The 12,991-nt window shown below is 49.7% G+C and overlaps 5 protein-coding genes across 5 annotated transcripts; 2 read left to right on the plus strand and 3 right to left on the minus strand.

The window, feature by feature from the left end:
- Positions 1-32: 32 nt before the first annotated feature.
- On the minus strand, positions 33-662 carry Bathy15g02020 (predicted protein; the record flags this gene model as incomplete). Its single annotated transcript, XM_007508697.1, has 1 exon — positions 33-662. The coding sequence occupies one exon, from the start codon at positions 660-662 to the stop codon at positions 33-35; it is 630 nt and encodes a 209-aa protein (XP_007508759.1).
- A 209-nt stretch (positions 663-871) lies between these two features.
- Bathy15g02030 (short chain dehydrogenase) lies at positions 872-1,936 on the minus strand (the record flags this gene model as incomplete). The annotated part of the gene is made up of 1 exon (XM_007508897.1): positions 872-1,936. One exon carries the CDS (start codon positions 1,934-1,936, stop codon positions 872-874), a length of 1,065 nt encoding a protein of 354 aa, XP_007508959.1.
- A 473-nt stretch (positions 1,937-2,409) lies between these two features.
- Positions 2,410-3,453, plus strand: Bathy15g02040 (predicted protein; the record flags this gene model as incomplete). The annotated part of the gene is made up of 1 exon (XM_007508876.1): positions 2,410-3,453. One exon carries the CDS (start codon positions 2,410-2,412, stop codon positions 3,451-3,453), a length of 1,044 nt encoding a protein of 347 aa, XP_007508938.1.
- Positions 3,454-4,075: 622 nt separating this feature from the next.
- Bathy15g02050 (predicted protein) lies at positions 4,076-5,689 on the plus strand (the record flags this gene model as incomplete). Its single annotated transcript, XM_007508849.1, has 1 exon — positions 4,076-5,689. The coding sequence occupies one exon, from the start codon at positions 4,076-4,078 to the stop codon at positions 5,687-5,689; it is 1,614 nt and encodes a 537-aa protein (XP_007508911.1).
- A 129-nt stretch (positions 5,690-5,818) lies between these two features.
- Bathy15g02060 (predicted protein) lies at positions 5,819-12,646 on the minus strand (the record flags this gene model as incomplete). Its single annotated transcript, XM_007508731.1, has 1 exon — positions 5,819-12,646. One exon carries the CDS (start codon positions 12,644-12,646, stop codon positions 5,819-5,821), a length of 6,828 nt encoding a protein of 2,275 aa, XP_007508793.1.
- Positions 12,647-12,991: the final 345 nt, after the last annotated feature.

Consider the following 12,991-nt stretch of genomic DNA (forward strand, 5'->3'; position numbering starts at 1 on the left):
TGGCGCTAAAACAACATACTTCGACGACTTTACTACTTCAAAGCTTCCAACCGTTTCTCAATCTCGTCCTTCTCCTTTGCTTTCTCTCCTTTCGCCGTCGTCGTCGTCGGCGCTTCCGGCAAATCGCTCTCAAACTCCAACCCGTGTTCGTCCGCGATGGCGCGCATCAAATTCGCCACATCCTCCGGCGGCGTCACGTTCGCCACCGACTCCCCCATCGCCTCGCCCACTAATTGCGTTTGCACGTCCAAACTTTCAAACTGCTTCTCAAACTTCTCCATAGTCATCGCCGCTTTCTCGATGTCGTTCACTTTTAGCGACAGGTCCAGTTCTTTCACCACTTTTTGCATCGCTTCGTTCACCAAATTCATCTTCGCTTGCGTCTCCAACCGGCTCACGACTGCGTCTAACCGGCTCGCCAGTTGGAGTAAATTTAACTGTTCGTGTTTTTTTCTAATCGCGTCCGTGGCGTAGATTTTGGCGCCTTCCGTGTTGCCATTTTTCATGGCGAGTTTACACTTTGACTTTAAATTCGATTCGTCTTTGAGACATTTTTGGGCGGATCGATTGAGCGATTTGGCCGTGAATTTCAAGTTGAATATTTGGTCCAACAAACGAGTCTCGGCGCGCTTTTTCGGGTTTATGAGGTCGAACAAACCCATTATTATCGTGTTGTTATATTTTTGTTGTTGTATTATGCTCTTCTTAGTTTGTGTGTGTGCGTGTGGTTCTCGTATGTATAAAAGTGGAGATTTGTTTGTTGTGGGTGCCTTTAATAACTGCTCTCAAACGGAAGCGTTCACGACTATGCGTTTTGCAAAAAAGCTAAACGTGTTCTGGTACGACTATGATATTATTCATTTAAACGCTACTATATATCGCCAGGATGGAAAACGTCGTCGTAAGTTGCACCAATAATCCGTTCGCTTTCCTTCCACAACTTAGCCCAGTTTTCCTGGTCCAAGCTGAACGCGTTGGACGAACGAAAGGCGTGTTCTCCCGGTTTCCCTTCGTTGGAAAGTTCCGAGGAATATTTCCCGCCCTCGTCGTTTTCCAACGCTTCGCTCGTGGCGACGAAGATTTGTCCTCGCGCGCCTTCCGGCGGGTTGATTAATCGACCCGCTTCGCGTAAGTTGACATACCAATCGATGGGTAAATTTCGTTGGAGCTCAGTATCTACCACTCCAGGGTGAACGCAATACGCTTGAATCTTCGAGCCTATTTTTCGCAGTTTTCTTTGTAACTCGTACGTGAACAAAACGTTCGCCATCTTCGTCCTCCCGTACGTGATCCACCCCCAACCGGGATACCCGAACACGCCTTCCGAGTTCAAGTTGAAAAAATCGACGAACCCCCACTCGTGCGCGATAGACGCCACGTTCACCACTCTCGGCTTCCTCTCCGGATATCGCTTCTCCGTTTCCAGCATCAGCGGTAACAGCTCTCTCGTCAACGCGAAGTGACTAAAATGGTTTGTCTGCATTTGCAACTCATTCGCGTCCTCCGTGAGCGTTTTTTCCGGAAGCGCCATCACCCCGGCGTTGTTCATCAACACGTCTAATCGATCGTATTTCGATTTAAACTTCTCCGCGAATGCGCGCGTCGATTTGAACGAGGATAAATCGCATTCCATCACGTCTACCACGGGGTTTGTTTCGCCTTCTTTTCCTTCATCTAAAAACAATCCGATGTCTCGCATCGCCTTCTGTCCTCTTTCGATGGACCGACAGGCGATGACGACGGAATACGAGAACTCTTTTTCTTTTCCTCCGTTTTCGTCGTCCGCATTCATCGACAAACGCGCAATTTCTTGAGCGCTGATGCATCCTAAGCCGGTGTTCCCTCCGGTGATGACGACGACTCTTTTCGTATTCTTGTTCTTATTCGTATTCGTAGTGCTACTAGTCTCCGCATCGCTGATGGATGACGACGACATCGGATGCACGAATCGTTCGTGTCGTCGGTGCCGGACATCAAAAGCGCTCGAACGTTCGCTCGAAAACGAGACAGAGCGTAAGTTTTGGGAAAGAAACGAGGAGGACGGCATCCTCGCTTCTCTTTTTAATGCGTGTGTAATGTATATCTAGTACTAGATAAACCGGCTCATTTATGAACACATTTGGCACTTTTCTTGGAGTGCTCAAATCGTCATTTTACGCAACATCTTCGACAACACTTCACGTGTACTCACAAAACGTACATCAACGAAACGTCCATGAGATCGACGAGGAAGTGAAAATCTCTGCGCGATTACTGCACTCGCGCGTGATATATTTTTTCGCGTCTCATTTAGAGGCGATATTTTCCTCATTAATTATATTAGGGAAAAGAGATTCATTCATGCGTACACGTTTGCGACGATGAATATGATGATAACGTCTCACAGACGATGATTTGAGGAAAACGAACATGACTCCCTGGTCGTCAATCGTCCCGACGTCGGTCTCGCAAACGCTCACGTTGCGAGAGCGTGTCTCTCATTCATCATCATCATCCACAGCGCAAGTTCAAGTTGTGAATAAAATCCGATTCAATCACACCGGAGACTACGCGGTGGTGTGCAAAAACCGAGCACTGTTCCTGGTCAACCCGAAGACAGATTTATGCCTGAAAACGTACGAAGGCGCACACGCGAGGGAAGTGCGAGACGCGTCGAGTTCTCGAGATAATTCGAAACTGGCCTCAGTTGGGGGCGATAAAGGCGTGTTCGTCTGGGACGTGAAAACAGGGCAAACGGTTCGCAGGTTTATCGGACACGACGCGTTCGGAGTGAACTGCGTGAAATTCTTACTCGGTGCTTCAAACGAAGAAAGCGTGATTGTATCTTGCGGGTTCGATCGGTGCGTGAAGTTTTGGGATTTACGATCGAATAGGCAACACGAGGCGATGGAGACGGTTGGATCCCAGTTTAGCGACGCCGCGATGGATTTGACTCTGAGCGGAGGGAGAGGAGGAGGAAAAACGAACGAAGTGACCGCGTGTTCGATCGACGGAACCGTGAGAACGTTTGATATTCGCAAAGGTGAGTTACGCGTGGACACTTTGTTCGGCCAACAACCGGTCACTGCGGTTGAAAACAGCGCAGACGATAGGTTGGTACTCGCCACGCTGCCGAAAACAGTCGCGCTCATGGACAAAACCACAGGTGAAGTGTTACAAACCTTCTCTGGTTTCAACAACGACCAAAACGTCGTTTTACGCGCGGCGTTTACCCCGGACGATCGATATGTCGTCCTCGGCGACGCCGTCGGCGACATTTGCATATGGGACGTGCTCTCGAACGAGACTTTGAATTCCCAACCACTGCGAATACCAAACGCGCACGCGAAATCCATATCCAACGTCTGTTTTCATCCGTCCGAAGCGTCTTTCGGCGGAAAAGGCGGAGGTGGTCGTAAAAAACATCTCATGCTTTCCTGCGCCGCCGACGGTCTCGCCAAGTTCTGGTCTTAAAAAAAAAGCCTTCGTCGTCGTCGTCGTCCTCGGTCGTCGTTCCACCAAAAGCGTCGTTTGAATAAGAATACAAATTAGAGATGGATTTAGATTTAATAAAAGATCGTAGATACTAATAGAATAGAAGCTTTTCATTCTTAAAACGCGTCGTCGTCGTCAAAGTTGTTGTTGTACTTGTTGTCGTTCTTCTTCTGCGCGCTCTAAAACATCCGCGAAACTCCTGTTTTTCCTCACATTTTTGGTCTCACTGCACCAAATTATCTTCATTCACATCTCCCATCACACTTCGCTACTGTGCTTTCTGAGAAGAAGAAGAGTAAGAACGAGAAGGACAGCAAACGACGCGTTATACATACACACAAAAACACACACAGAGAGAGAGAGTGAGACTGAGAGCTTCTGAACGAGACAGAGAGGAAAGACATTGGAATTTAAGACACAGGCGACCTTTGGCAATAAAAGCGGACCTTTTGGATAAATTGGAACCCTTGAGTTGTTTCTGTTGTGTACGAAAGAGCGGACATTAATTCGATTTAGGACAGGAAAAGGAGCGAATAAAGTCGTTTGAAATAGAGAATACGGTGTTTTTAAGCGCGCGAGTAGTCTGTCTGTCCGTTTTCAAATGACCTCGTACTTCCGCTCGCTCGCCTTCGGCATACACGGGTACAGTCAGTACACCAAAGATGGATTCGCGAAAAATATCAAAGACGAAGACGCGGAGGATGACGAGAAGGACTGCTTGAAAAGAGATTTAACGAACGTTTCGGTTTTAATAACCGGCGCGAACGGAGGGATAGGGTTTGCCACCGCAGTCGCATTGGCGAGAAGAAACGCGACCGTGCACCTCCTGTGTCGATCCATGCAGCGAGGCGAGAAAGCGGTGAAGGAGATTCTGGACGCGGTGGCGAGAGAGCGAGGCGGCGGAGGAGGAGGAAGACCAGTACCGCAGTGTAATTTGCATTTACACGTCTGCGACGTCGGCTCGAACGTGGAAGTGCGCGCGTTTGTGGAGGAGTTCACGAGATCTGGGCATCAATTGCACGTGTTGGTGAACAACGCGGCGACGTTGAGCACTTCGGAGGCGATCGAGAGAAGCGTGGACGGGTACGAGACTTCTTTCGCGCTGAATACGCTCGGTACGCACTTGCTGACGAGCTCGTTGCGACCGGTTTTAGGGAGGACGAGCGAGTTGCAGAGAAATAGCAGCGTCAGCGGGAGGAATGGTGGGTATTTTGGAAGCATGAGTACGAACGGAGGAGGAGGGGACGGCGGGAGTCCGGGGTCTATTTTGTTAGACGGCGAAAGCGGGAAACTAAACGCGTTGACGTACGTGCCGAGAGTGATCACGGTATCGTCGGCGGGAATGTTAGCGGAAGAGTTGGTGATTGACGATTTAGAATACACGAAACCGAAAAAGTATTCGGGCGTATCGCAATACGCGCGAGATAAGAGACGTCAGGTGGCCTTGACCGAAAGATGGGCGCGACTGGAAGCGGAGAAGAAACTGCCCGGAAGTTGGTCGCCGGAGAAGGAAGTCGCGAAAAGTAAAAAGGATACTAGAAAGGAAGTTAATAACGATAATCGCAGCAATAGCAGCAGCAAAAAAGGAGACGCGGTAAAGCGCGTCCCGGATATCGTGTACGTTTCCATGCACCCGGGCTGGGTGGACACGCCCGGCTTGCGTTCCTCGTTACCTGGATTTTACAACTCCATGAAAGGCAAACTTCGAACGCCGGAACAAGGCGCGGATACGATCGTGTATTTGATCTGCCTAGAAGCCGCGAAACTGGAACCTGGTGCGTTTTACTTCGACCGAAAACCAACCGCGAAACACATCAAGATGGGATTCACGCAATACTCGGAAAAAGACGTGGAAAAATTGGCGAAGAAGTTGGACGCCATGGCGTGCGAAGCGAGCGTGCACGGCAGCTTTCGCAACGGAAGAAATTTTCATCAAACGCACGCCGCAGGTGAATGGCGACCGAAGAAATCATCTGATTCTCGTAGCAAAAATAGCGATGGCGTTGGAATCGCGGGTGGGAGAACGAGAAACGGCGTCGGCGCGGACGGCGAGGACACTAGCAACAACGAAAACAAAAACAAGAACAACAAAATAACCAACCAACTCTTTCGCCCGAGATCCATCGGCGACGACTTTGAAGGGTTGGACGGCGACGACTCAATTGAGAACGAAGTATTCACGCCCAGGAAATGGCACGGATTTAACATTCGATGACAACATGATATTCTTTCTATTAGCTCTCTTTTTGTACATATAATAATCAGACTACTACTGCATGTGTAATTCTTCTTGGTTTACAACATTATTCGCGCTATTTCTGCTACTACTTCATTCTTTTCTGCATCAATACATTGTTTTTTTATTCACCGAAGGATTCGGTAAAAGCATCTTGCGATGCATCTTTTGGTGCGTCTTTGATGGTTGTTCCGTCGCGTCTCTTCTCTTGCCGAGCTCGGCGAGCTTCTGCGCGCGTTCTCGTTCGTTCCCGAGCAACGAATACTTACTGAACCACTCGTCCAACTCGTCGCCGTCCGTGGATTGGTTCAATCGGTCTTGCTCGTCCTCGAAATCGTACCGATGGTGGCCCATGTACGCCTCGGTGACTGGCGCTGCTTCTGTCGTTGGCACCGTTGATGCTTCTTCAGTCGCGACTGGCGTAACTGCTTCTGTCGTTGGTACCGTTGATGCTTCTTCAGTCACGACTGGCGTAACTGCTTCTGTCGTTGGCACCGTTGATGCTTCTTCAGTCGCAACTGGCGTAACTGCTGCTGCAGCGGCGGTTTCTTCATCCGTCGTTGCTACTGCCGGAGTAGCCGCGGTAGCGACGACGGTTGTCGTCGCCGCCGGCGTGGCAGCCACGGGCACCGCCGTAGCCGTAGTGGCTGTTGCATTTGCGGTAGTAGCAGATGGGGGTACGGTCGTCGACACCGCCGCATCGTGCGCTGCATTTGAATACTGATCAATCTCACTCTTCACCTCGTTGTACTTTTCCAACACCGGCGTCAAACCTGTCGCATCTAAAATCTTCGTTTCCGTTTCGTTCAACGTCTTGTGAACCTTTTCCTCTAGCGTGTCCAAACCGACCGCGTGCTTTGCGTACGCTTCCGCGCCAGTGATTAAGTTTTCGCGCTCGAGTTCCATTTCTTGTTCCATCTCTCTCTTCTCGTTAATCGTTGCCGTGATTTCGGCGTCGACGATATCGTTGATGATGAAAAACGCCGACATGACGAACATGTATAATGAACCTACGATTAAGACGACAAATGTGACTTTCTTGACCATATCGGGGCCCATGATTAACGCCAACGACCCGAGCGGGTTTAGTAAACTCAAATGCGCTCGATCAGGTTCCTTCAACTCTGGATCTCGATTCGGCAAATCTCTCGCTTTACCAACCGGTCTCTCTTCCGCTTGCTTTCGAGGCAACAAGGTGATCATAATCTCGACTTCCCCTTGAGACTCACCCGGTAACGTCGGATGGAACATCTTCAACCACTTGCCTTGCATAGGACCGTCCATCATGCTTTTGAACGGGTTCATAGAAAACGGTTCTTCGTTCGCGTCGTATTTGTGTTCGATGACGCACTCTGGCGACATCTCGCCAAACGTCGAAACATTTCGGATCAACTGTTTACACATTTTCGATAAGTTTATCTTGTTTTCGCCGATGTTATCATCGCCGGAGATCAAATCTTTATCGTACGCGGAAACTCTCAAGGCAATGCGATTACACGGTAAAGTCAACTGGAAAATGTTTCTGTAATTGAACGAACCGACGCCGTCTCTGGCAAACCAGTGAATGTCCGTGGACTGCGTTTCTGTGAATCGAGAAGAAGTTCGATCGAGACCGATAACATTCAACTTGAAATACAAATCGTTCTTTCCACCGACGTCTTTGTTCACCATATTTCGCGCTTTAAACACACAGACGCGCATTTCGACTTCAACCACGGGTGGCGGTTGAATCACCAACGCTTTCGGAATGTTGTCGTGACCGTCGTGGATTTCGACGATGATTTCGAGCTCGCCGAAACCGGCGTTGCCGTGTTTGTCCAACAGTTGTTTGATTTCCAGAGGAGGCCTATCGCCCATCTCCGTGTTCCATCGCTCAGAGAGTAATCGCGCTTCCACGTCGACCAAACATTGTCCCAGAAAAACATCCGAGGAATACTTTTCGTAATCGAAGACGTCAAATTTCAAAAGACCGTTACCGGGTAATTCCGTTTTGTACTCGAAGGTTTTGTAAAACCACGGCGTGCACGTGCGATCGATTCTCTCCTTCGAATTGCCAAACTTAATATTCGTACCTGGGACGGAAACCACTAAGTACGGATCGCACAAGCCGGATTGATCTATTGGTCGTAAATCTTTCCCTCTGATGACGTACGCTCTCACGGTTACCGGTCGCGGTTGTTCGCCCATCATCGGTTGGTTGTCGTTGAGATAACCGCCGGCTTGCTTTTGGATTTTGAGAAACTCTTCTTCGCTTATTGTCGCCGTGGTCTTGTCCGGCGTCCAGAGAGTGTTTTGCATGATGGCGGCATTTTTGGCTTTCTTCGCCGCCACCGCCGGCTTATCTTTCTTCGGGTTACCGAGGTAATCGAGTTTGAGAATCTCTGGTGGGCCGTGAATGTACTCGTGCTCTTCTTCGGAAGAGCCGAAATACTTTCGTCTCAATTCCGACACCGAGTAGCAAAACTTGACGTAACCTCCGACCTCTCGCTTCGACGAGTTATCTTCGAAACCTTCGGCGCGGTAGATCGGAACGTTGGTCATCGCCACGTCGCCGAGCTCTTCCTCTAAAGTACCGATTGGTAAAAGCATGCGGTCGTTCATCCACTCTGGAACGTTACCGGAACCGTCGTCGAAAGTGGCCACTTTCTTCTGCTTCTTCTTAGATCGGTTCAATTCTTCATCGTCTTCGTTACTAGCTTTTGCCTCGAGCGCCGCCGCCGCCGCCGCCTCTTCGACCTTCTCCTGCTCTTCTTGCAAGCGCTTGTTCAACTCGTTCTCATCCACAGCGTTCATATCGCCATCGACAGACTCTGGTTCGCTGTCTGTGGCTGCACCGGAGCCATCCAAAGTTCCCGAATCCGATGAGCCCTGATCTGAGGACGACGACTCTCCGTACTCTCTTCCTTCCGTGAGCGTTTTCATCCGTCTCGATTTTGATTTCGTAAACCTCGACATCATGTCATCAATTTCGTGTTGAGCGTTAGCGTATTGCGACTGCGTTTTATATGAATCTACGCCATCGCGCAACATTTGGCGTTGTCGACGAGTTTCTTCTTTGCGTTTTTTGAAGTCTGCTTTTCGCGATTTGCGCATTTGACGTAAAGATTTGCCTTCGCTCCTCGATTCCTCAACGTTCCTCGCATTCGCCGAGACTTGCTCGGCTTCGTACCGTTGCGAGATGGATCGACTCAACGCTTTTCGCTTCTGCTTCGAGGATAAAAATTTAGTCGCCGTAGTTGGATTCGTGCGATTGGTACCGCCGTAACCGCTCTCGATATCGAATTGCTGCTGCTGTCTTGCCGACGCCGCCGGAGGACCGGAGGAGCCGCCGCCGCCGACGCCGCCTAAAAACTTGGAAAGGACTGATTTCCCAGCTGAACTTCTCACCTCTTCGTTATGTCTCAAACGTTCCCGTAAAACTTCTTCTCTAGCTCTCGCGACGTAATCCGAGGACGCATCTGTCATCGTATTTGATTGCGAAACCAGCGTCGCAGTGCCGTCGTCGATGTCGAACGAGTAGTCCGAGATTGTTTCGTCTCTGAGGATTTCCAGCAACTTTTCCCGTTCGTCTGCGGTGGTACCTTTTCGCTTGACCGAGACTAAGTTCGAGCCTTTCTTCTCGAGTAACGCGAGCTCGTCTCGTCGCAGGAAAACTTGTTGCTCGCCAGTTCCGATTAAGCGTTTTATCGGGCGAGCGTCGATGACTCGAATGGATAACGAGGTATAAATCTTCGTTAGTCTCGGTACTAAACCTCTCAACGTTAACGTTTGCCCGTTGAAGTTTGCGTTCGGACCGTTCGGTAAATTCCTGAACGCGCTCGATTTCACGTGTTCCGTGGAACCTTCGAACAACGGAACGCATCCGGTCAACTCAAATTCAACCTTAGGCATGTGCGCTGCAAATTGCTTATACGGCAACAAACCTCTGACGCCCATCAAGCACACGCTCACTTCCACCGCTTCGAAACCAAAATAATCTTTGATTTGTCTCGTGGCTACGTGTTCGAGTCGCGGTTTCACATTTTCCCACTGGACTTTGATTTGCGGACCTAAAACGAAGTTCGCCACGCCCATGATTGGCAACGGCAACACCTCGTAGTGCATGAGCAACTCGCCACCGTTAGCGTTCAAATTAGAGCTGTTCGGGTTCAGTTTCACCATTTCGTACCATTCCGGAGAAGGATGTTTATCTTCTGCCGCGTGGTGCACGTGTTCCAAGACTTCATCGTATCGATCGGGTTTGTTGGGATCGAGCGAAAAGTCGCTAAAGAAGGACACCGAGGACGCTAGACCGGAATAGCCGCCTAAAGATCCAGCGTTTTTCGCGCGCATTTCGGACGGGTGTAACAACGGTACCATCAAAACCGATAACGGATCGATATCGGCGCCTGAGATGAGCGTCTCTTCGTCTTCGTCGAAAACTAAGATGGTCATCGCGGGCGCTGCCCACCACGCGATGCCTTCGAGACCTTGTAATCCCCCGCCTTTTCTACCTCCTCCGGATTTGTTGGCTTTGTTCATTTTCCGATAGTCTTTCATTCGTTTCTTGAGCAATTTGGATTCAAGCTTGTCTTCGTCCCAGGAGGAATCGTCGTCGTCGTCGTCCGAATCCGAGTCTGAATCCGAGTCTGAATCAGAATCCGATCTGGTGGGATCAATCGCTGTCGGTGGCAACAGCGGCAACTCAATCTCCACGAATAAGTCCCGAAACCAAGACGGCGAGACGGTACTTTTGAGCGTTTGCGTTTGAACAACTGCTCGACCACACCGAACGACCGCGACGGGATCGCTCGCACCGTTCGGATCCGCCGCCGGTAAGTTCATCGCCTGATACGCTTCCACGTGTAGCATAAACTTCCGCTTCTCCATCGGTTTCAACGGTTTCGCTTCCAGCTCGTCCACCGCGCCTCTCATTTTCCTCTCCATTTTCTTCCTTCGTTTTTCTAATTCTTCTTTCTGTTTTTTATCGGCTGGATCTAAATTTTTGTACTCTTCGTTCAACGCTAACGCTTCGGCGTCGCCGTCTTCCTCCGCGCCTTCCTCGGCGTCCAATTTCGCTTGGCGTTTCAAGTTTGGATTACCTCGTATGATCATTCGAATCAAGACTTGTCCTACTGGTTTAACGTGCTCGAGAGATCGCGATTGGCCCTTCTTGTGATTCGTCAACGCGTCCGCTTGTAACTGAAACCACCCTTGAACGTTCCATCCGTTTGGTAAGTTTTTCTCATCCGGCGGTTGCAAAGGGCCCATGGTTTCGTCCACCGGAGTTAACCTTTTCGCGGGAACTCGGGCAAATCCGATCGACTTCCCCGCGACGCATACGCGAATAAACACATCCGGTGCACCTTCTCCGGCGTGTGGGCCATCGAAAGGCATCGGTAAGTTCACTTGCAACGGCGCCAACGCGGAGTTGATTTCGGCGTAACATTCTCTCACCAAAGGATCTCGCTCGGATTTCAACGTCGCTTTTGGAGACGTGCGTTTGGATAATCCCATCTCGACTTCCACGTAACACTTTTTCCCTTTCGAGTTGGTTTGAAACAACTCGACGTCTAACACTTCCGAGTGTAAAATACACGGCCACTCTCGGCTCAGTTTATCGCTCACTTTGGGTATCCGAGTTTTGGCGCGACTCGCTCTTTTTCCGGTTTCCTCTCGAGTCGCCTCGAAGGACATCAACACCCTTCCTCTATACGCCGAGCCTTCTAAATACCCAGCGTTCATTCTTTTCGCTAATTTTGAGACGTGACCTCGAAACGAGGACTCTAAGTTTCTCGTGCCGCCGTAAAAGCAGTACCATTTCGGTTTCGCGTGCGCCTTTGGCTGCGCGATAATATCTCTGATCAACACCGAAGTAGACGCGACGTGGTCGTCGTCGCCGGTTAAATCGTAATCCATCACGGATAAGCGCAGCGGCGGCAACGCGCCGACGCCACCAAACTTCCCTCCAGCCACTCGCGCTCGCATGATGACCTCTTGGTTCCACTCTGGATTTTTCGATCGACGAACTTTCGAATTTGCCGGAACTGCGCTCGACCCGCAAGACAACTTCACGTACGCATCAATTCCGGCGCCACCTAAATTCGGCCAATCCATTCTCGGTAAATCTTTCCCGATGTACACGTTCGCTTTAATCGCCCAAATCTCGATTTCGCCTTCCTCCGCCGGGGTATCCGTTTCTTTTTCCATCAAAGAGGCTAAGAACGACTTCTTCGCCAGTTTGTTCTTCGCTTTGTCGTTCTTCTCGTCATCGTCGTCTGAATCTGAATCTGAATCTGAATCTGAATCTGAATCTTCGGGGTCCATATTCGCCATCGTCGCCTCTTCGTCGCCTCTCCGTAAAACTTGCACGCAAATCTTCACCTGTCCTTGACTCCCTTGCCTCTTCCCGCTCGGATCTGTCAAATGGTACCACCTGTGCCAAACCTTGTGTTCGTGCTCTTCGAACACTTTCGAACACTCCAATTCCACGGAACCAATCGTCGCGTCTTTCCCAAACTTCCTCCTGTCCGACACCTCGAAGTTCACCGCGCACCCGTCCAACTCGCCGTTGGCCAAGTCCATCCCTTCGAAATAAAAACACTGGTTCCAAAGCGGCTGCGACGTTTCTTTCTCCACGATTGTTTTCCTCTTTTGTTGCGGGAACCCAGCTCTTGATAGTTTCACTTTTGTCGTCACGTTTGGGAGCGCGTCGGCGTTCTCCGTCGCTTGTTTCAAGGAGAAACTCGTCACCGTTTGCCACAAATCAAAACTTCTAATCGATGGTAAATCTTTCGCCTCGATGACTCTCGCGACGACCACGTAATGGCCCGCCGGGATCACTCTCGGTTGTTCTTCGTACATTTGCAAGTGCGCCTCGTCCGGGTACTGGTCGATGTTGTTTTCATTATTCGCATCTTCGGAATCATCGTCGGAGACGAAACCGAACCAACCCATGATGATGATGTATATCTCTCTTTACTCCAGGGGCCGCGCTTTCATTTTCATCTCAAGGAAAAAATTCTTTCTTAAACGCTAAAGCCTTCTCTTGCGTAGTATATATATATATATATATATTAAAGTAAATAACACGCGCAACAATCAATACTATGCTCTGTATATTCAACACTCGCGTTGTTGCGCTTTAAAATTCTTCTTCTTAAACGATAGCGTTTACCTAATGCTGCTTTTATACGCGTCGTCGTCGTCGTCGTAGTTTTTCGCAATTTTTGTCTTTTCTCTCCGTTGTGCTTTGCACGCTTTAAACCCTAAATTTGTATTTAAAACCCTAAACATTAAAAC

This window comes from Bathycoccus prasinos (genome assembly GCF_002220235.1).
Source record: "Bathycoccus prasinos genomic : Chromosome_15".
Classification (NCBI taxonomy): Eukaryota; Viridiplantae; Chlorophyta; class Mamiellophyceae; order Mamiellales; family Bathycoccaceae; genus Bathycoccus; species Bathycoccus prasinos.